Genomic DNA, 22,144 nt, shown 5'->3' on the forward strand with positions numbered 1-22,144 from the left:
ACAGCATCACCTCGTGCAGCACTTTGCCATGGCTTCGGCTACACAGATCCAGCTGCTCGACAGCTCAACCCCGTCCCTGGTCCTTCGAATCAAGCCCGACGATGGCTCAAACGCAGAGTCCGGCGCCTCTATGAAGGAAGAAGCAGCCTACCTGGCCGGCCTCTGCCGTACCGCTCTCAACGATCTGTCCACTCACCTGGACGACGTGCTCAAGCCCTCACAGGGCTACACCGCCGACGAGATCCTTGACCTGCCGCTTGACAAGCATCGAATCGCAGACATCCTCCACGACCTGCCCAGCCGCAGGTCGACTCGACATGATCTGGCCGTGGCCGTAGCATCGCTGTTACATCCGGTCCACGAGGGTTCGCTGACGGCCATCATCCGGTACAACGCCGACCGCGTCCGTCTCCGCGCATGGGCTTCTCTCCAGCGCCGCTACGACCTCCTGCAGGCCACCAGGCGCAACGGCAGGATGGCGCGCGGCATGACGGGCGGCGTCGAGCCCGGCGTCCAGGCACCTGCGTGGGCCAGCCGCATCACCAGACAGGGGCCGTGGGACCCGGCCAAGAAGCCCATCTCGCTGGGCGGCGCCATCGCGCTCCCCATGCCGGTGCAGGTGGCCCAGGAGGCGGAGCTGGCGCCCTTCTTCGAGCACTTGGCCAGCGGCGGCAGCCATGAGATCGACGGCGTCGACGGCGCCGTCGAGCTCCACGACGGCAACGGCGAGCCGTATTACAGCGTGCGCGGTGCAGAGTTCCGCAGAGGCGTCGTGTATGAGGACGGCCGGATGGATCTCTGCAAGATGGTCGTCGGGCCTGATCACATCGGGCCGCTGATGGACAGCCTGCGTACCAATACGCACGTTCGGCACTTTTTGCTGGGCAACAACATCATCGGCCCGGCTGGCGTCGAGGCCATTGCCCGGTTCATCGCCGAGTTTCCGGACCGCATGGACACTTGGTATCTTGCCGGCAACTGCATCCAGGGGGGCGAAGGCTTCAAGACACTTGTCGATGCGCTGGTCAAGTCGCCGTCAGTGTCCAACATATGGCTGAAGCGAAATCCCTTGGGCCTTGATGCCGCTGGTGACGTGTATCGCCTAAGCACCGAGACGAAGAATCTTTCAACACTGGACCTCGACCAGACCGAGCTCGGGGACCGCGGTGTTGCCGAGTTGTTCACTCGTCTGGCCTCCTTCTCTCCCCCTGATGGCGGCAAGCTGCCTCTTCGACACATCTATATGAATGGCGTCGGCATCTCGACCGAGGGAGCAGCTGCTATCGGCAATTTCCTCGCATCGCCGCATGCTGGCGTAACGTCCCTCTACATGTCCTGCAACCCCCTTGGCAACGAGGGTGCTCAGGCTCTGGCAGCCGCACTGCCCAAGGCACCGTATCTGGCCCGACTGTCGTTACAATCGGTTGGGGTCAGCACCCAAGGTGCCGTGGCGCTGTGCGAGGCCTTGACTGGGCACCCTGGAATCAAATGTCTGGATCTCGGCCAGGCCTATGCCACCGAGGACCTCGGTCAGGCGTACAACTATGTCGAGGATGAAGCAGTCCCGGCCATGGCCCACCTCTTCAGGAGCACGCCCCAGCTGCAATACTTCAACTTGGGCCATTGCGCCGTCACGCCTCCCGGCCTTGTCAAGCTGACGCCGGCGATCCTCGAGGCTCCGAGCCTGCTGTATTACTTTGCGACATCGATCTTGGCTGATGCATCCAGGAAGCCCGTGGCCTTCGTACCATCAATGGACACGGCATTCCGCCACCCGGACGCTCCGTCCACTGAACAGATCAAGTCGGAAAAGGCCATACGAGAGCACCTCGAGGCCAATGTGAGAGCAGAGTTTGGCGAAGGCATGTCGTATTCCGACTTTCTGGCGGAAGAGAAACGATGGCTGGTCAGCGACAAGGTGGTGCGCAAAATCGACAGCGTGTATCGCAACCGGGATGCTGGGCTGGCTCGCCGTCGCCTGCTAACGTTGGTCAAAGACTGGCGCGAGGGCGACGATACTCTGCAGAGAGTCATGCAGGCTCGCGGCGCCCCGAGCTGCTCTTTGCGACGAGCCCCTTTGCCCCTGTCTGTGGATGTGGTATAAGTGAGGCCTCCCCGGGGCATGTGGCTGTGATGGCGTGCTGGAGGGTTGGAACTGGCTATTTGTTCATCGTCTTGTCTGTTGAAATAGTTCTGAATCCCACCTTGGTATCATGCTGTGAATCTCGACCCGATTCGTGAGTCTATAATGGTCAGCATGCTCTGATGCCTCCCGGCGATGTGACGTATATCATGCATGCACTGTAAAGCATGCGCAAATCAACATCTCCAGAATTGCCTTACACTCCATCAATGGCGACATCGGGTGCAAGTAGTCGTCAGTGACCAAGCAGGGGCATTCGATATGCAGTCTTCGGGATGCTGTTTGTCGTGTCCAGAGTCGATCGTCCTCAAAGCACGTCCAGACAGACGAAACTCAACGGACGGCCTTATCACGACCCCACGTGACGGGTCCTGAACGCGGGCTCTTTCCTCGCCGGCAAACGAACCACCACGGCTGCTGTTCTTTTTTCTTATCTTGTAATCAATTCTACCCTCACTCTCGGTCCTCTCACTCCTTGCTTGCTCTGCCAGCTTCTGTCCAGCTCCAACAACTGCTGCTCTACCGCTCACCTCGAGACCCCCCGCCTCGTGCTCCTAGATGGCTTCGTCGCCTCCGCGTCCGCATCCCGCCGTCCCGTGACATCACAGCCCATGCTCGACAGCAGCTCGACGCTCCCGAGAGGCTCCTTTCCGCACGCCTGACTGCCGCATCCGCCCCGAGCATCGAGCGATGCCGCACAAGCGCAAGCGTCCAGACGATCCCGAGCCCCCGGCCGACGCCCAGCCCGATCCGCAAGCCTCCACGCGCCGTGCGACGCGTCAGACTCCTGTGCTGCCTCCTCCGGTGCCCGCCGCTGCGCTTGTGCCGCCGCCGCCGCCTCCTCCTCCTACCGCTGCGCCTCCAGTCGCAACGACGCACAAGATGGCCGTCGCTGCCACCGCACCCGCCGTCACCGCCGTTCCCTTGCCTCCGATCCTCGTGGCCGATCCGCAGAAGCGAGGCGCGCGCAATGGCCCCCGTCCGCCAGGCGCCAGTACCAACGCCCTGGCCCAGCCTCAGAACCCTTCTGCGCCGCCTCTCCAGGCCCTCCCGCCTCTGCAAGGCCTCGCGACAGCTGCTCCCCGCAGCGCCATACCCTCGCCCCTCTCGCCCAGCTCCAGAGTTGCAGCAGCTGCTGCTGCTTCTCCCGCTGCACAGATCCCACAGAAGCGAACAGCCCCCGTGGCCGAGATGGGCAGCGGCGTCTCGGCCAAGGAACGCAGGCGGCCCTCGGATTTGGTTGCGCCAGAAATCACGTATCACGTCCCTCAGGCGAACCAGCAAGGCCGACAGTCGTCACTGGTGAGGCCTCATGGACCCTCGGCGCCACCTCCGCGGCTCGACAAGATAGCCCCGACTCCAATGGTAATCACGCCTGTACTACCGCCCAAACCGCCGACCCTGCCAGTATCCGATCGACCGCCTCCGAGGACAGATCGAAACATTGACAAGGTTGTCTTGGGCAATCTATGTTTCCGCACCTGGTATCCGAGCTACTACGGCAAAGAGGTGCTGGGAGCTACATCAAGCCACGCAAAGGGGGGCAGCAAAGACGGACTTCTCGATGCCGCAGGTAGGGGGCCGTCCAAGAAGGACAAGGATGGCCTGCCGATGCTGGAGAGGCTATATGTCTGCCCCAGCTGCTTCAAGTATGCCAAAGAGCTTGTGGCTTGGTGGGGTCATGTCAAGCTGTGCCAGCAGCGGGCTCATATTCCAGGGAACAAGATCTATGTTCATCCCAAGGGCAGGCGGACCGTCTACGTTCCGCAGGATGGCAGTCGCGGTCCGGGCCAGAAGAAGCGTCGGGGCGAAGGGAATATACGATACGTCGAGGAAGTCGTACAGGACGAAGGCGAATGGAGCCTGTGGGAAGTGGACGGAGAGAAGGACGTGGTGAGTCCCCAGTCATGCATGTTCTGATCATCTTCTGGCATCCCCCGAGGCTAACCGAGCCGCCTCGCGTCTCAGCTCTTCTGCCAGAACCTGTCGCTCTTTGCGAAGCTCTTTCTGGACAACAAGTCAGTCTTTTTTGACGTGACGGGATTCAACTATTTCTTGCTGGTTTACACGCCGCCGCCAGCCGTGGCGACATCAGCAGGCGTTGCTCCTCCTCCCGTGACGCCGCAGATCACAGGCTTCTTCTCCAAGGAGAAGATGTCGTGGGATAACAACAACTTGGCGTGCATCCTGATATTTCCCCCGTGGCAGCGCAAGGGGCTCGGCGCCCTTTTGATGGGCGCGTCCTACGAAATCTCCCGACGAGAGGGCATCATGGGGGGCCCAGAGAAGCCGATATCTGATCTGGGTAAGAAGGGGTATCAGCGCTTCTGGGCCGGGGAAATTGCCCGGTGGCTGCTCAGCCTTGACGTTGCGCCGGCGGACGCGGAGAGCGGCCAGGAGACGCTTGTGGATGTCGAGGACTGCAGTCAGGCGACGTGGATTTCGCCAGAGGACTGCCTGGGGGTGCTGAGAGACATGGGCGTCGCGGAGGATGCTGGTGTCGGGCCCGGAAAGCCGGAGCTCCTAGACGAGCAGCACCAGCAGCAACAACAGCAGCAGATGCAGATGCAGATGCAGATGCAAGCATCCGAAGAAGACAAGAAGAAGAAACCAGCAGCGACCGGCGAGGAAGATGCGGCGAAACAGAACATCAAACGAGCATCAGCCGAGGCGGAAGAAGACGAGGAGAGGCCGAAGCCGAAGCCGGCCGCCGTCAAGCAGGTCCCGCGCGTCCGGATCGACAAGGAGGCGGTGCGGCGGTACGTGGCGGCGCATCGGCTCGTGCTGGACAGGACGTGCGACCCGAGCGGCTTCGTGGAGGGGTATGCGATGAAGAAGGCGGAGAAGGCGGCCAGCGAGAGCGCCGAGTCTCGGGACGAGGAATTGGCGAGAGGATAGAAACAGAAGAAAACATCAGAAGTGTGTGTGTGTATGTGTGTGGTTGGGCTTTTTGGCGTAATGGGAATTACAATGATACCCCCTTTTTTTGGTTTCTTTTATCGTTTGGTTTTTGGTTTACATATCTCTCCTTTTGATTCCTTTGCTGATGTGAGTTGCTGTTGCTGCTTTTTGCTTGATACTTGTGCTCTCTGCTCGGTGTGATATTGTCCGGGACAGTATACGGAGAAGGGCTCTAGAAGTCGTCTGCTGAAGAAACCCTGCCGAACACCTTGAATTGTTTGTGCAGCCCTTTAATGTCGTGCTCGGCAGATATTGCAAAGATTTGCTGACCTTGCAGACGATCGCAGAGCTTTGCTGATATTATAGATATTCGCAAAAGCAAAGATGCAGCTTATCAAATACGGCACCTACCAACATAAGTCACTCCGGAGACGGAAGCCTTCAAGGTTCTTCATCAGCTTCCAGATGTAGGTAGCCAGCTCAAGTTAGACACCATGTGAGAAAGGCATCATACCTATCTTGTGGGGTGTCTCGATGCCCTCAAGAGAAGAGAAAAAGTCTCATTTGCTTTTGACTCGGTCATATGTATCTCGCGGTCCATACTGGCAATATGCACAGGGTACGGAGTCTTCGTTCTACACACTTGGAATGATGCGCGATATACTATCACCAGGCAGTTACAAGGGCCAAGCAAGCTCACTACGAGTACTACAACATCGTCTACATCATCATTCCTCCATAGTATGTAGTAGCAGCAAGCAATCTTCGATCCGGATAATTCTCGTCCAGTGTCGGGAGGCCAGGCCCCATAACGACACGCCCCCCTTGCACTCGCATTATCCATGCACAGTTTTCGGAGCAAAGAAGAAAGAAAATGCGTGAGGGATGCATGCCTGAGGACAAGGGGGGGTAGCCTTGGGAAAAGGCGAGGCTGGACGGCAGATTGACAGATCCATCCGGCTGGTTACCATGAGCCTGATAAGGCAACCTCACGTCCGACACAGCTGGGTCGATACAGATACGTGTAAAAGCTTTGAGTGAAGCGTTCCAAGGCCATCCTCAGCACACCTTACCAATATTGAAACAACGCTCAATCAAAGCGCGTCACTGCTGTTTCTGGCAAACGACTTCCCCGCAGCCAACAAGAAGCGGCAGTGGTAACCCATTCCGAATGAGGCAAAGCATTCACATCAACAGCTACCTGACTCGTCAAGTGGCCAAAGTCAATGGGCAAAAGCAGCAAACCAGAGCAGAAAAGTCCCAGCAATGAGCACGATTTCGTCTGCGTGAGATGTGGTGCTTATACCCGACGACATTCGTACGTCCTGGTACCATCAGTGGCTGTAATGGAAGCCTGCAATGCATCGCCTCGTACTGCGTCAATTTGCGACAGTTCTGTTGAGGAGCATCGCGATGCCCAAAGGGCTTCGTGGCCCTGGTGATGCGACTACCAGGGGGGTGGGACCCTGATTGGCCGTCTCTGCAAGCTGAGTAGCGAGGCTCTGCTCCGGCTCGTCTGGAAAAATTTTCGCAGCCGCCATCGGCTTGACGTCCGTTGGTTTTGGGCCGAGCAGCCGGGCGTCCTCGGTGCCTGTGCTGGTCACCGCCAGACCTTTCCAACCCCTGCCATTGCGTCGTAGCTGCGGCACAGAGGCGCGAATAGCGGCGGCAACAGCGCTGCGAAGAGGGTGTTGGGCGCCCTGCTCCCATTGGGCACACCGCGGCGCTGGGAATGACAGCGCAGATTGAGTGAAACCTCAGCTATCGTGCAGGGCACGTCATGCTGCAAGGTAGCAGCGGCAGGGCTCGGCAGTCAACGTTCCATGGCAGGCCGCATTCGGATGGCTGATGCTGGTCGAGCTGCTGCTATTGCTGTGATCGCCGTCGAGTACCATCGTCTCATCATCGTGCATCGGGGCCTGTACCGAACGCTTGGCCGAATGCCACGGCAGGTATTGTAGGTTGACAGCAGGTGGTAGGACGGACGGAAGGGCGGACGGAGCTCGGTATTAGACGTCGCACGTACGAGGTATTCGGTAATACCTATCGAGGCTCGTAGTAGGTGGTGTTTGCTGTGAGACCCGAGCAACAGAACAAGGTCACCCTGCCGACTGCCATCGCTGTGACAAGATCCGGCACGCATCCATCGTGGTGTATGTAGGCACCTGGGCCAGGGCTGGACATTACACCAGATCGTTCAAAAGAGTAGGGACAAAGACAAGCGGCAGGCATACGGCTTCCCTTTTATACCGCCGCGCAAACTCTGCTTCTTGCTTTGCAATGGAAGAGTCACCAGGGGGTCTGACGACAGCTCGAGCGTCGAGCACTCAGGCATGAGCTGTGACTCCCTCGTCTCCATCCTTATCTCAATGGCATCAGCTGGTTCCAGAACCACATGTCGTGTACTCTGCCCCGAGGTATAGATGGCTGTCCGAGGTGACTGCTGGCAGCCCCGTGGTCTTCCCTGCGATACTTTGCATCCGTGTACTCTGCACCTCTCTCCCGCGTCTTCTTCACACCCCTCCCAGCATCTATCCTCACGCTCGGCCAGACACGCAGCGCAATCAAAGCCGGGCAAACCCTTGCAGGCCCACCCACGTGTCAGACACCCAAATCTATGCTTCTTTCTTCTGTGAGCGTAGCAGCCGTACCGTGGACAGGACAGTAGACTCGCAGCAGCAACGTGCTGATATCGTCGTGTTCGCACCCCTCGCCATGACGCCAAGTGGGGCGTGGGGGCTTGAGCCAGCCAGCCTCATCCAGTCGTACAACTTCATGCTATCTGAACGCGGTAAAAATTCTGCTGTCCGATAAGTCGATCCTGATATTATAGGAGTCCTAGAGACCGTGCCTAGGCGCCATTTTTTCTTCATGCCTCAGACAACAAAAAAGCAGAAAAATTTTCCTGGCCTGCTAGCCCACCCAGACAAGTGAAGTCATGGCAGCATAGGTCGGGGCAGCAGCAGTGTGACTTCATCATCAGCCTCGGATAGCCTCGCTGGTAACACTCATCTCTTAAAAGATGGCGGGCTTTTTATCGTCGTAGGGCATTTGCCTGGTGGTGGTGGTAATAGCCATCTGTTTGGTCCGATTAAGGTTCGCACCAAGGTCTGTTGCCGTGCGGCCAGTAAATCGACTTCGATGGAAGCCAATGGCTTGCCTGGCCAAACGTCAATGGCCACAGGCCAGCCGCTCTGCTCTTGACTGGAATGAATGCCGGCACCTCCAAGGTTTTGGCGCTCTCACGGACGAGCACAGTAGGCCGAGGACTGTTCAAACAGCTTTCGATTGGAAGCCTGAGGCCGTAAAACTCGCAGCAAGTGCCAAACTTGAGGAGCTCTCTCTCCTCGGGGCGGCTCGAGTCTGCTGCGAATCCGCACCCGGCTTCCCCCGATTGGACGGAGGAGCCATTGGCGTAATGCTTCGTCTGCCGGACACAGATTTGCACCACAGCTTTTCCAGCACAAACCGGTCCTTCGGCCTCAGTCATCCACTGGCTCCGGCGGTGGGAATTTCACTCGTTTGTCCAACATGGCCCCGGCTGACCTCCCTCAATGCCCCTAGGCCAGTCCCCCCCCAGGTGGGTCCTCTTTTCTTGCCATTCCTCCATCCAGCTCCAGTTCTCTTTCTCTCTCTCTCCTTCTTCCTCCAGACTTGACCTTTGCCTCACTCCATCCAACCCTTCCAGTCCAACCTTCCAATCCCTCCTCAAACCATCACAATGGCCTCCCGCGTCTTTGCTTCCCGTCTGGCTTCCCAGATGGCCACCAAGGCTGCCCGCCCTGCCATGCGTGCCCCCGTTGCCGCTGCCAAGCGCACCATCACCACCGGTGAGTCGAAGAAAAACTTTTTCCCTCAGCAAATGGAGGTCGGACCGCGGTGTTTTCGATCATCCAGAGGGAATTCCAGCAAAGCTCAATCGACGAAGCTCAATTGCTGACATGAATTCGTCGTAAAGGCAGCCCCATGCAGGCCATGAAGCGCCAGACCATCCAGGCTGCTGGCCGCAACGCCTTCCAGGCTCAGCGCCGCGCCTACTCTTCCGAGATCGCCCAGGCCATGGTTGAGGTCTCCAAGAACTTGGGTATGGGTTCTTCCGCCATCGGTCTGACCGGTGCTGGTGTTGGTATCGGTGTCGTTTTCGCCGCCCTCATCAACGGTGTTGCCCGCAACCCTGCCCTCCGTGGCCAGCTCTTCTCCTACGCCATTCTGGGTTTCGCTTTCGTCGAGGCTATCGCTCTGTTCGACCTCATGATTGCCCTGATGGCCAAGTTCGTAAGTGTTTTCGACCTCTCGCCCACAACGCCGAGCTCAGTCGAGTCTGACCAATTGCCCTGCAGACCTAAATTGCCTCTCGAGAGATGGGAAAAGCTCCGGCCGGTGGATGGAGCAACTAATATAAGGGGACGACGTTGGACCGCCCGCCACTTGGAGTTTGATGGTTTATCAAATGCAATTGGAGTGCCAACGTGCACAGAAAAAACAAGGAAGTGCATCATAGACGGTGTTAGAGGTTGGGGAAGGTGGTCATCGATGAAAATGGTGTCCTCTGTCTCAATAGATCTTGGGTAACGCCCATCCTGCTCCCTCGTGGAGTTGACTGTAAAATAAAAAAAAGCCTCAATTCACCCCGCCCCTTCAATTCGAAGGGTTTTGACATGTTCACTCCGCGATGGCTTATTGACGCCGAGAATGAGCATCATCCACTGCCGTTCCAGCCTGAGCATGCGCAGCACTTGGTTGCCAATGCTTGACTGTTGACTGTCCTAGTCACTGTTTTCACCCGGTCATCAATCGCTCCATTGCCACAGGAGGCTGAGCAGTTCAAGCTCCGTAAGCAGAGAGCTATTGCCGTGCGCAATGACCGTGAAGTAATCACACAAGCAAGCAGCTCATGGCAACGTTTTTTTTTTTTTTTTTTCTTTTTTTCCCTCCGTTTTGAACAACTTGGTGAGGTCCATGTTGTGCGTGATATATCGACCATGGTGTCCACAGATTGAAGAAAGCATTGCTCCACACGGTGTCAAAGTGCTTCTGGCGGGGGAGGGGTTTCTCTTGTGCCTCACTGGAAGCTGACGTGATTTGCTTCCATCGAGATTGATGGCCCTTTGGTGAACTGGTGGATCTAAACGAGATAGGAGAGAGCGCGAGTCTCGTGCCCCATAGTGGATCAGGCGTTTGAGCTTGGGATCATATATAGGAGGATGCCTCTGTTAGTCGGCGTCTGCCCACACATGTCGGATACAACCAGAGAATGCAGGATTCTTCAGACTCGTGCAGCCATGTCCGTCATCGGTTTGGAATGGTGTGCGCTCGTCGTCTGAACAGGCACGACGGGTAACTCATCGAAAAATCCCAGGCTCGGCTTCTCTCCACGAACCAGACATGCGTCTGCGACTTGGATTCCTGGCTTTTGCTTGCCAGCTCAGAAGACCTGGCTCGATGCGCTTCAGCCGGCTGATGTGAAGCTTCCTTCCTGGTAAAATCGAATCCATGACCCCAGACTCCTGGTGGCTTTGGTAATCTCCTCGGCTTGGGGCGGCTCGAATCCGGCGTGGACCATACAAGGAGTCGAGAGATCCCCTTGACATCGGAGTATCGTCTCAGCATAGGCTCCGTCTATCATACGAGATTGTGATGTTGCCGTTTTGGGCCCAGGTTGACTGGCAGAATTACACACTCGTGTACTGGAGCGCAATCCCGCTGGCGATCAAGTGCTCGCACGATATTGTCGACTGAGTCCGGAACCACCTCTGAACACGGGAATACTTGGAAGTTCCTCCAGGTCAGCCAACAGACCGGGAGTGTCACTCTCCGCCCCTGGGATACTCACAAACAGTCCCGCACCACTGGAATCCGTGCAGCACCTCCCGCGCTCATCCCTGATCGACGTCATCCAGATGTTCTCGCCATCGTGGCCGCTTCTCGCATATCGCAGTCATTCAAGACGCCTGGTTCTGCAGATTGGAAGTGGCAAGATGCGTGAGAAATGCACACAGCAGGAGGAAAACAAGGGAGAAGCGAAAAGCGAAGAGCGAAGAAGAAGACATGGCAGTCGCGATGCTCTTCCCCTCACAGTTTCCCCCTCACGGGTCACATGACCTCGCCTGATGAAGATGCAACGACGTTACATCAGCCGTGCAAGCTGGGGGGCTATAAGCAAGGATATCTGCTATTTTGCCTATTCAAAATACGATACGTATGTATGGGTAGGGTTATTTGGTTTCGAATGAGAGGGTTGGAAATTGGCGGCGTTGCGGCAAGAAACGTGTCGGCCTGTTGCTACTATAGCTTGGTGCGATTGAGTTCAAGCCGTGGCTTGACGTTGCCGAAGCCACCATCTATCTGCCTACTGGGAGTAGTGCAGGATTACTGTCCAAATAGTAGGTAAGTTGAGCGCAGATATATGTAACAACTGCAGATATTGTAGATATCGTAGACATTGTAGACATCGTAGAGGCTGCAGACTTGACAGAGACTCAGCTATTGTAGCGGCCACCTATTTGGGTGAGGGAGGCGTAAAGAGACTTGGATGGCGTGGTTATCAAACGAGACAACGTCAGGCCACCTTTCTTCCACCCAAAGGCTTGATCGGAAAAGCCGACATGTAGACTCAAAGTGGTTGTACAATACAGGAATCCAGCCACATACATTCGAGCGAGACAAGCAACGTTGAAGATCCTACAAGATGCATACCAACTACAGATATATTTCACATAAAGGTTCACTTATATCACACAATGCCTCATACAATCGGTTTGTCCAGATGGGAAGCTCTTGAAAGGCTCCCAGATTCAATTATGTACAACGCCGTTTTCTCCCTGTATGCCCAACCGAAGGCCAATCTATGCTCGTAACCGACCACCACCCTCTCCCAATCACTTCTTGAACGTAGCACTCCTCTCACCCCTGATTGGCGGCATCCGTCTTGCCGGCTTAATCTCGTCATCGCCCGTCTTCGCATATGGGTCAAACACCTTCTTCTTGTCTTCGGGAGCCGCCGCCTTGGTATCCTCTCTCTTGGCGTGAAGGACGGATGCTGCTTTGCTGTAGTCGAAAGGAACAGCCTGGTACTTGGCGCGATCTCCCGTGTCGGCCTGCTGCTGCGTCTGAGTCTTTCGCTGCGCTTTGCGAGCAAGCTTTTCCTCTTGCCGTTTGGTACGAAGCTCCAAGTGCTGCTGCTCCTGAGCCTTCTTGGCTTCTTCTCGCTTCCTCTTCTTTTCCAGCTTCTTCGCCTTCCTAGCCGCCTTGGGAGGTGGTTCTTCAGCTTCGATCTCAATGACGGCGTTGCTGTCTCTGTTATCATCCTCCATTTCTTCGTCGTTGTCGGAAGCCGACTCATCCTCACTGGGTGAAGGCTCGTCGTTTTCAATGGCCTCGGACTTTCTCTTCTGTCCTCTTCGCAGGGTAAATTCTTCATCTTTCTCAACCTCCGGAGGGGGAACTGGTTCCTTCACGGTTTCTTCCGCTGGCACAGGCTCGGCGACAGGCACATAGTCTGTGATATCTTCGACAAACCTTTGCCAAGGGAAGGGGAAGTAGTCTTCTTCTTCCGCAATCTCCGCTTCCTTCGTTCCATCCCATCGCGAGCTGACAGCGACATCCCCAAACAGCTGCGAGCGCGGCAGTTTGGCCGCAATGGCTGCTTCTTCCATCTTCAAGGCTGCATTTTGTGCTCTTGTTGCTCGGGGAGCTGCAGCATTATGCCGTAATGTTGCTGGATCACGAGATGTAAAGAACTGCAGCAGCGTCGGGCCGCCTTGTGCCTTTAGCTCCTGAATCTGGCTCCAGATCTCATTGACCCGAGATCGGGCCAGAGCAGCAGTGAGTGGCAGCAGGCTGTGCAGAGCTTTGGCATCGGGGGGGTTGGCGCGCGCAATATCGACCAGGTTGTTTGTGCCCAGCACAAAGTTAGGGTTCTCATCTTCCGTGCGCGCAGTAACGTCTCGCCACTTCCAGAGCGCTCTGAAAACAGCAAACTGCTCACTCTTGTAGCCCAAGTGCGAGTTCTTCAGGACAAAGTTGTACCAGCCTCTAGACCCTTCGCCCGTCTCTTCGTTGAATTCGGGATGCTCATGACGTGAAAGGGAAAGCTCTCGCGATTTCTCAAGCACACGGCCAATGAGGTCCTTATCGGGGTTGCTGCGGTCCGAGACTTGTACCAGATCGTTTCGGATCTTGTCATAGATGTAGAGGAGGAAGTGGGTATCTGAGCGGGCGTAGAACAGCATCTCTTCAGGGATAGGTCTGGACGGCATTAGCAAAGGCACACGGTTAACATAGTTCGGGAATTGTTGCATCATACCGTATCCTCCAATCGGCCAACTGATATCGCTTGTCGGCGTCGAAGTTTACAAATTTGGAGAGAAGGAAAGCCAAGCTTCTGCTAGAGTAATGCAGGGCATCGCTTGCGAAGAATGTGTCGAAGAGACCATTGACGTAGAGTCCAAGGTCTCGCTGGAGCCAAACCATGTCCATGTACGCGCCATGGAAGACCTATGAGAAGTGTAAGTAGGAGGACAGGGGCGTCCGGCTGGTGGAATGCTCACCTTGACGATGGTAGGGTCGGCGAATACTTCGTTGAGCACCTGGAGCTTGTGACGCCAGGGCTTCAATGTGTCAACGATCCAATCCTTCTCCCGAGTGCTGATCTGCAGCAAGGACACAAGGCCGATGTAAGTCCTGAAATCGTGGTGCTCCAGATCGACTGCGATTTCCTTTGCTTGTTTCAGCTCCTGGAGCATCTCGAGAACACCCTCGTATGTATCAACCCACGTGGCTGATGTCGTCTCGACTGGTTGGGGGGGTATGGGGTCAAGGACCTGGAAGACTCGATCGGGGTACTGCATTGACAAGATCTCTGGCTCATACGGATGCTTGTATCTGGAGAGAAGAACGAGCTGTTAGTGAGGGTACTGGGAGCACGGCGAATCGTAATCTCGCAGACTTACTGAGTGGTTCCATTGTCTCCAACAAATGTGACCAGACTGTCTTCGAGAGGCACCTTGGCGTGCGGCTTCTCCGTCAACAGGGGCTTCCAAGGTCCATCGGGGAAGTTGTTCGGCGGGATTTCAAAGTCCAGCTGCGGCTTCTTGACGTTGGCATTGCGAATGACTTTGCTCGTTGATTTGGCTTGTTTTGTCTTTGAATTCTACAGGTGACGAGATTAGAAGCTTTCCTCAAGAGCGCTCTGCTGGAAAAAAATCTTACAGAATCCGAGTCTCCGTTGTCTCTTTGCTTGATCAGCCCCGTATACTCGTCTAGGGCCCGGTCCGCCTTCTCCAGCACAGAGTCCACGACATCCACCACTTTGCGCCAGTTCATGTCGACATCTTCGGGATCTTCCAGCTTGGGCGCCTTGACGCCACATGCCTTGGCCGCCGAGCTCAGCAGTCGCGTCGAGAGGTCGAGAATGCGCGACGTCTGGTCGTCGAGCTGCTCGGCAACGTCTGGGTTGACGGTTCGCTGGAAGGCCAGGTCGTGGGACGCGATGCGATTGGCGGACTTGATGGTGGAGATGAGGGCCTTCTGGATGCCCTCCTGGAGGGAATTGAAGTCCTGCGACGAGTCCATGGCGATGCGCGGCTCCCCCCAAGGCGACAGGGCTGGTGGGCTGGTGAGGTTGATGAGGCTATCGCCGCCGCGATGGACATTGAATGAAAAATACGGCCCTTTGAGATACGGGTTGAGGTTCTTATCGATAACAAAAAAGTTGAACTGTTCGCGTTTGCAGCAGGAAGAAAAGTGGGTCATCGAGATACGGAGTCCGGTACCTTATGATTGTCAGGGTGCGTGCCGAACAGCTTCAGCCCTGAAGATTTCCTTTCGATACCTACCTAGGTAAGTTTACCAACCTAGTCACCACCAGGATTGCAATTGGAAGCTGTCGTGGGGTCACTGTAAGCCATTTTCCGTTGGTTCTGCCAGCATCTTTTCCTCTCGAGCCATTGGCCAAAGGTGCACCAAAATGTCCTCTGGACAAGATCAAGCCACTCACAATCAATCAGGCACGGGGCAATTCAGGTGCCTAGGTAGGTATCGTATGCATTACCTGAGATTTCAATTCTCATTGTTTGCCTCACTACGGACTACTGGAAACTCTAGATAAGGTCCTGGTGGCTTTCCCTGGGCAATAGAAGCCGCTTGTAACATTTGGCGCAAATTGTTTGACGGAAGATGGACTCTCAAGCCCATCATGTGGGCCTTTCTGTACTACCCGTCTCTTCGCGGGCCATGTGAAAACGCATCGGCAAAATACTTGGAAAAGCCATGCCAAGGGCAGGGAATAACTTGGAAGACGAAAGAAGCTTAATTGCTTTTTCGATTCCGTTTTTTCTCGCCCTGCCTGCAGCACCAACACACATGGAGGATTCATATCAAAACTACCTCCTGTAGATAAGGTACTACCTCCTACCTACCAAGGTATGAAGTATGTGCTCGTACAGTAGATGCCTCACTCTGCTCCGGCCCGGTTGATTCAAGCTGCCAACAATACAGAACACTCAATCCAGTATCATGGATGCATGGCCATGCTGCAATCGCCCATTGGCCAGCGCCTCGAATCAGGAACTGCCAATCTGGCCCCCCCTCCGTTGCCTGACGCTTGATAGGTACTAGTAATACTGCCTGTATCCGCCCAGCCTGCAGTGGAATTTTCCGGGCCTTGTTCACGGCAGCCCCATAGCGTTGACGTCAACAAAGGCCGGCCTGACACGGCACCCGAGCAAGTACCCGTCAGGATCTGGGCATCGACCGAAAGCATGCCGTGATTATGTTTTCATCGCATCAGAGTTTGCTCTGTTCTGTGTCTGTTCCCGCTTCGAGATCGCTGATCGCTGATCGCGGGATCGGACTGTTTGCTCCGACCTTACTGTACACATGGCAACACAAAGGCACAGTTGGGCCAGTTTTACAGATGGCGATTGTTGTCGGGCTGTTCTAATACCAATGCTGCTGAACTTGGGCAGATAAGGTACAGCTTCCCGCAGAGACATTAATATGTATGCTGTCAGGTCTATCCAAGGACAGGGCACTGCCAAGTACTGTATGTACATGCAGAGAATAATATCCCTCATCACCGTTGCAGACGTTAGGACCTAAGGTACTACTAGGAGGTAGTAATTGACCTCCAAATGAGATGACGAGGTATGAGCCTTGTGTGACTGCGTCAGGGAGCTGTAATGCAGCGAGCCTTCAGGCCTCGAGCTGCGCTAAGACGCCCGTAGCCCCGGGCAATAGCCGCTAACCAGGGCCCCCAACAGCTGCCCCTCCCCCTCCTCTGCCTCTTCTAGTGCTGGGAGTTGCGAGGCGGATCATATAAGAGTCGATGCTCCAGTAAGCTTTTAAAGCAGCACCGTCATATTCCGTATTCCGAACGCGAAGCCGCATCTCTTCCACCTCCTCTTCAGCTCAACACGTTTCTGCCGCGTGCCTCGAACATCGACTCGTGTCAAACAATTGTCGAGGTCCATCTAACCTATGACTGCGATTGCCTCTTCGCGATAACGACTGCCATACAACAGGCCGCCAAGCCGTGCGCCCCTCCGGAGCCTTTTTTTTGCGCTGCTCAGCTTGTCGTCATCCCGAGCCATCAGATTGGACGGCCGTTGCCACGCTTCCTTTAGCTGGTTGTTAGACGCCGAGTAGCCTCACCTAACGAACCATCTGCTCAGCCTGAATCAAGAGCTGAATTTAACGAGCTGCGATACACACAATTCTGACAGCTGGGAATCACTTCACGGCCGACAAAAACAAAAAAACCACACAATGCCTGCTGCTGTTGGATCAAGCGGAGAGGCCGCCAACTCTGGCCGCCTCCTCCTCCTCTCAAACCGCCTCCCCATCACCATTAAGCGCTCCGACGATGGAAGCTACAGCTTCTCCATGTCGTCGGGCGGCCTCGTCACCGGTCTCAGTGGCCTCAGCAAAACGACCAGCTTCCAGTGGTATGGCTGGCCCGGTCTTGAGGTGCCCGAAAACGAAATCGAGGGCATGAAGAAGCGCCTCAAGGACGAGTACGGCGCCCATCCCGTATTCATCGATGATGAACTCGCAGACAGACACTACAACGGCTTTGCCAGTGGGTTTTTCTCTCTTTCTCTCGTCTCTTGACTGTATTGTCACCAGTGACGTCGCTGACTATGGATTTCTCTCGTCCCAGACTCTATCCTATGGCCGCTCTTCCACTACCACCCCGGTGAAATCACCTTTGACGAATCTGCGTGGGCGGCGTACCAGGAAGTCAACCGCCTCTTTGCAAAGACCGTCATCAAGGATGTGCAGGACGGCGATCTTATCTGGGTCCACGACTACCACCTGATGCTGCTGCCGCAGATGCTTCGAGAGGAGATTGGCAACACCAAGAAGGATGTCAAGATTGGCTTCTTCCTCCACACCCCTTTCCCCAGCAGCGAGATCTACCGGATTCTCCCTGTGCGGGAGGCTCTGCTGACCGGTCTCCTCGATTGCGACCTCATCGGCTTTCACACGTACGACTATGCTCGCCACTTCCTTAGCAGCTGCTCCCGAATCCTCGATACTCCCACCACTCCCAACGGCGTCGACTGGAACGGCCGCTTCGTTACTGTCGGAGCCTTCCCCATCGGCATCGATCCCGAAAAGTTTGTCGAGGGCCTCCAGAGGCCAAAGGTCCAGGAGCGCATCGCCACGCTCAAGCGAAAGTTTGAGGGCGTCAAGCTGATTGTCGGCGTCGACCGTCTTGACTACATCAAAGGTGTGCCTCAGAAGCTGCATGCCCTCGAGGTGTTCTTGACAGAGCACCCCGAGTGGATCGGCAAGATTGTTCTCGTCCAAGTCGCCGTCCCGTCCCGACAAGACGTGGAAGAATACCAGAACCTCCGCGCCGTCGTCAACGAGCTCGTCGGCCGCATCAACGGCAAGTTCGGCACCATTGAGTTCATGCCCATCCACTTCCTGCACCAGTCCGTCTCCTTCGAGGAGCTCACAGCCCTGTACGCCGTCTCAGACGTGTGCCTCGTCTCCTCCACGCGCGACGGCATGAACCTCGTCTCGTACGAGTACATTGCCACGCAGCGCGAGCGCCACGGCGTCATGATCCTCAGCGAGTTCACCGGCGCCGCCCAGTCCCTCAACGGAAGCCTCATTGTCAACCCCTGGAACACGGAGGAGCTGGCCAACGCCATCCACGACGCCGTCACCATGAGCCCCGAGCAGCGCGAGGCCAACTACCGCAAGCTCGAGCGCTACGTCTTCAAGTACACGAGCGCCTGGTGGGGAGCCAGCTTCGTGGCCGAGATGACGCGCCTCACTGCCGAGAACACGCAGCCCAAGACGCTGCGCAACATTGCCGGCGCCGTCGTCGGCGACGTCACCCAAAAGGTGAAGCAGGTGGCCCAGGACGCGACGGAGATGGTAACGGGCGGTGAGGAGCAGCAGCAGCAGCAGACTCCTGCTGAGGCGCCGGGAGCGTCTCAGTAGGAGTAAGGGGAGGGGTGTGATGGATTGGTTGCTGTTTGGTCGTCATTGTTATAGTTTTCTTTGGACAAAGTTTGCGGGCTGTTTCTTTTTTCATTCAAAATGGATGGTTTCATGGTAGCCCAAGGGTGCATTTTTTTTTCTTCTTCCTTTTGATCATGTGTGTTTACGATGGACGCTGGGTTAGCGAATAAAAAAAACGTATATGAGGGTTTTATAAAAAATCATATGTTAATGACCGTTTGTCGTTACTCTCTTCGTGCATTGGTCACCATACATGACCATCATCATCATCAGATCTACACAGCTCCATTGAGCCAGTATTGCATGGCAGTTACTCAGTTCACAACGTGCAGGCCATGACTGTATAAATTCACCGGAGTTAATGTTCTCTGCATACATACAGTTATCTAGGCGAGATAATGATAAAATCTTCGTAACAAAAACGTCGTTCAGCCCAGCAAACTCCATCCCCTTGAATCGCAACAAAAAAAAAAAAAAAAAAAAAACAAGCCTATGGTATCCCATCATCATCGTCATCGTTAGCCCTCATCCCGTCCAGCCCAGCCCAGCCCAGCCCATCCGTCAATGTCACGCCTCACTTCCTTCAAAGATTGCTCTCTTTCAAGATTTCCATCTAAGAGGAAAACCTACACAGCCCCTCCTCTCTAATAAGGCGACTCCACAATGTCATCCCGTCCCAGCTTATACTGCCCACTCTTGCCCGTGCTGATACGCCCCCCGGACTTGCGTCCGCTGCCGAGCAGCCGCACGTCGCCCATGATGCTTTCGCGCGTAGGCATCTTGAGGCTCTGCTTGGCAACCATATTGACCTCGTTGGGCAGAGCCACAATGACGTTCTTGTCGGAGCCGAACTTGAAGTCGTCGGCCATGACCTTCTCCTCGTACCGCTTGATCTTGTACGGCGTCTTCTGGCCGCGGACGATGCGCTTGAGGTTCCACTCAATGATGTACGGTCCGGACGCGGTGATGATGCTCGTCTCTTCCGCACCCTCACCGGTGTTGAACTTGGCGGGCGTGAAAGACACGGGCAGGCCAGTCTCGTGGTAGAACTGGGCAACGTGCTCGGGCGAGAGGGCCAGTCGACGAGGACGAGGCTTTGAGTCGGCGGCGAAGGGCTTTTCGAAACCAAGCTTTCCCTCGTTCTTTCCATCATGCTGTTGAGCATCGACGAGCAGGAGATAGTTCTTGGTGGTTCCCAAAATCCATCGACCATCAGCCGAAACGTCCATGCCGATGATGGGATCACCAAGTGCAGGCAGCTGCGTCTTGGCGCGGATTCCGAGACGGTCAAACAGGCGAATGTCACCCTTGTTGCTGGCCACGGCGATGTAGCCCTTCTCGGTGGTGGCGACGGAGGAGAAGTCGTTCTTCGAGGCGTATTGCTTCAGCTCCGAATCGACAATCTTGTTGCCTGCCTGGCGAGGATCGACGCGGAAAAGGGCATTGTGAGAGATACCCAGGAATGTCTGTTCGCCCGTCATCTGGGCAAACTTATTCTCCGGAGCAAACGTTGTGACGGGAATGTCATCGTGGACATTCCACTCATCGACGACCTTGCCGTACTCAATGTCCATGCGGTAAAGCTTGTTCGGGTCCACGTCGTTTTGCATGATGAGGTCTCTGTCTTCTTTGTGGAGCATGACCTTCTTGGGGTTCATCAACTTGCCGCCGGGGGTGGTCACCTTAGAGATGTTGGTCGAGAACTTGAGGTGGTTATCTGGCGTGTGAGTAAAGACGCCAATCTTGGAACCGCGAACGACAAAGGAGCGGTCGTATTTGTAGCCCACGGCCAGCTGGGAGTTGACGTCCCCATCAGCTGTCTCCTGTCGCTCTTCGTCCTCGTCCTCGTCGTCTTCATATCGTCCGCGGTCATCCTCTGCGTCTTCGTAGTCCTCTTCGGTCTCTTCTTCCTCCTCATCCACCGGAGGCGCGTCTTCCATGGCGAGGTCATTGAAAGCATCCAAGACATATTCACGTTCCTTCTCCTGGATCTTCTTCCACTTGGTCTCATTCAGTCTCTCCCAGATGGCCTGCATCACCGCTTCCTGGAACTTCTCCAGTGTGGGTTGATCTTTGAACCGGATGAGCCAAGACCTTCCCGTGCCATCTTCTGACCAGTGGTTGAAGATGAACGAGAGATGCTCAAAGTCGAACACGGGATTGAACTCGGGGGTAACGGGAGTGCCAAGGATGGATTTCCCAGCGGCATCGATCTGCAGCCAATACTCCCATTTTCCTACTTCGGAAACCGTGACAATGACAGTATCCTCAACCTGGGAGAAGTGGCCAGCTTGCGGGTCGTACAGATGCAACTCGCCAGAGACTGCAGCATAGATCTCAAGGGGCGTAGGGGCAGCCTTTGCTTCCTGCGGCTGCTGAGGCGCCTCGACCTCTTTCGGCTGCTCTACAGCAGGTTCGGACTTGCCCGAAAGCGTGGCAGTCCTCTTGGCAAACATGTCGTCGATGGATTCGATCGACCTGGCAAGGGTTGGGCTATGGATGGGGCTGGCGGGAGGGATGGGCTGCTCCTCGGGGAACTCAAACTGCCGGAGATCCTCTTCCGAGGCCGTTGTGTGCGGCTTGCGATACTTTCGCTCGTACTGGCACTCCTGCGCCGTGCGAAGGAAGCGCTTCACCTCGGCAGTCGTGACGACGCGGTCGCACACAAACTCGTACAGGTCGCCGCTGTCTCCACTCAAATCTTTCCAGGCGAGGACCGTCTCGTCGCCGCCCTCGCGGATCTCAATGCGGAAGCGCAGAGCCTCGTCGAGCAGAAACGTCTTTTCGTCGCGTTCGCCCACAAGCGCGTCAATCTCGGCGTCCTCTCCTTCTTCGTCGGCGAGCAGCTCAGCTTCTCCTTCCTCGAAGACGCGCTGCACGACGAGCTGGTATTGGTAGTCTTGGTTGGTCCGCCGAATGCGAATGGCAGAGTCCTTGAAGATGAGCTCCGAGTAGCCCTTTGGCGACAGAGGTCGGACAAGGTAGAGCTGGCCTTGGGGCAGCTCGATGAGGGATTCCTGTTGCGCAGCCGAGCCGAAAATCAGCTTGCCGACTGATGGGAGCGGATGTTAGCGAACACGATGCGATGCGTATCTTGGAGATGTGAAAGAAACGGGAAGAGAGGTAGCGACGGAGGCGAGTCAGGGCATGGGCAAATATGTATGTAGCAGTAGGTATGTAGATGAATGGCAGGCCGTTGGTAGGGAAACAGAGCTGCAAAGCGCACATGCGGAGTTCGCGCAGGCTACATACAGCAATCGCATTCACGTCTTCACTCACCGTTTCTAAGGACGAACATTCTGGCAGGTGGCTTTGCCTTGTTGCCTCCCAGCAGTCGTCGTTGCTCCTTTCAGTGTTTTGCGACGTCGCAAGTTGATGCTGGAGAGGAAGACGAGAGAGCTGGAGGGCAGTCGAGCAATAGGTGGGGGAAAGAAAAAAAGATAAGGAAAAAAACAAAGCGTCGTAGCAACGGTTGTCAGGACGAAAAAGGGCCTAGTAGTAACCTGTGATCAAGCAGGCCTGGCGATGGGCTTGGATAGCATGAACAGCACCACGACGCGGCAGATTTGACGTGAGGAAGAGGGGAAGAAGATCAGAGGCGTCAGGAAGCGGTGATTCAAG

At 55.7% G+C, this 22,144-nt stretch overlaps 6 protein-coding genes across 6 annotated transcripts; 4 read left to right on the forward strand and 2 right to left on the reverse strand.

Moving 5' to 3' along the window:
* Positions 1-130: 130 nt before the first annotated feature.
* On the forward strand, positions 131-2,405 carry TRIREDRAFT_77593 (uncharacterized protein; the record flags this gene model as incomplete). The annotated part of the gene is made up of 1 exon (XM_006964915.1): positions 131-2,405. One exon carries the CDS (start codon positions 131-133, stop codon positions 2,102-2,104), a length of 1,974 nt encoding a protein of 657 aa, XP_006964977.1. The 3' UTR covers positions 2,105-2,405.
* A 1,091-nt stretch (positions 2,406-3,496) lies between these two features.
* Positions 3,497-4,960, forward strand: TRIREDRAFT_26598 (uncharacterized protein; the record flags this gene model as incomplete). The annotated part of the gene is made up of 3 exons (XM_006964786.1): positions 3,497-4,036; positions 4,112-4,642; positions 4,715-4,960. Coding segments are annotated over 3 exons (1,317 nt in total), but the record flags the coding sequence as incomplete, so codon positions are not given.
* Positions 4,961-8,765: 3,805 nt separating this feature from the next.
* TRIREDRAFT_60847 (uncharacterized protein) lies at positions 8,766-9,319 on the forward strand (the record flags this gene model as incomplete). The annotated part of the gene is made up of 2 exons (XM_006964916.1): positions 8,766-8,912; positions 9,041-9,319. Coding segments are annotated over 2 exons (426 nt in total), but the record flags the coding sequence as incomplete, so codon positions are not given.
* A 2,482-nt stretch (positions 9,320-11,801) lies between these two features.
* On the reverse strand, positions 11,802-14,682 carry TRIREDRAFT_47766 (uncharacterized protein). Its single transcript, XM_006964818.1, has 5 exons — positions 14,255-14,682; positions 13,996-14,195; positions 13,594-13,927; positions 13,350-13,540; positions 11,802-13,291 (listed from the first exon to the last, which is right to left on the reverse strand). Exons 1-5 carry the CDS (start codon positions 14,615-14,617, stop codon positions 11,923-11,925), a joined length of 2,457 nt encoding a protein of 818 aa, XP_006964880.1. The 5' UTR covers positions 14,618-14,682; the 3' UTR covers positions 11,802-11,922.
* Positions 14,683-16,465: 1,783 nt separating this feature from the next.
* TRIREDRAFT_77602 (glycosyltransferase family 20) lies at positions 16,466-18,502 on the forward strand (the record flags this gene model as incomplete). The annotated part of the gene is made up of 2 exons (XM_006964917.1): positions 16,466-17,123; positions 17,205-18,502. Exons 1-2 carry the CDS (start codon positions 16,811-16,813, stop codon positions 18,500-18,502), a joined length of 1,611 nt encoding a protein of 536 aa, XP_006964979.1. The 5' UTR covers positions 16,466-16,810.
* Positions 18,503-19,167: 665 nt separating this feature from the next.
* On the reverse strand, positions 19,168-21,821 carry TRIREDRAFT_121646 (uncharacterized protein; the record flags this gene model as incomplete). Its single annotated transcript, XM_006965081.1, has 2 exons — positions 19,168-21,575; positions 21,803-21,821. The coding sequence occupies 2 exons, from the start codon at positions 21,819-21,821 to the stop codon at positions 19,168-19,170; spliced, it is 2,427 nt and encodes an 808-aa protein (XP_006965143.1).
* Between the last annotated feature and the right edge of the window lie 323 nt (positions 21,822-22,144).

Source organism: Trichoderma reesei, assembly GCF_000167675.1.
Source record: "Trichoderma reesei QM6a unplaced genomic scaffold TRIREscaffold_8, whole genome shotgun sequence".
In the NCBI taxonomy this organism is placed as follows: Eukaryota; Fungi; Ascomycota; class Sordariomycetes; order Hypocreales; family Hypocreaceae; genus Trichoderma; species Trichoderma reesei.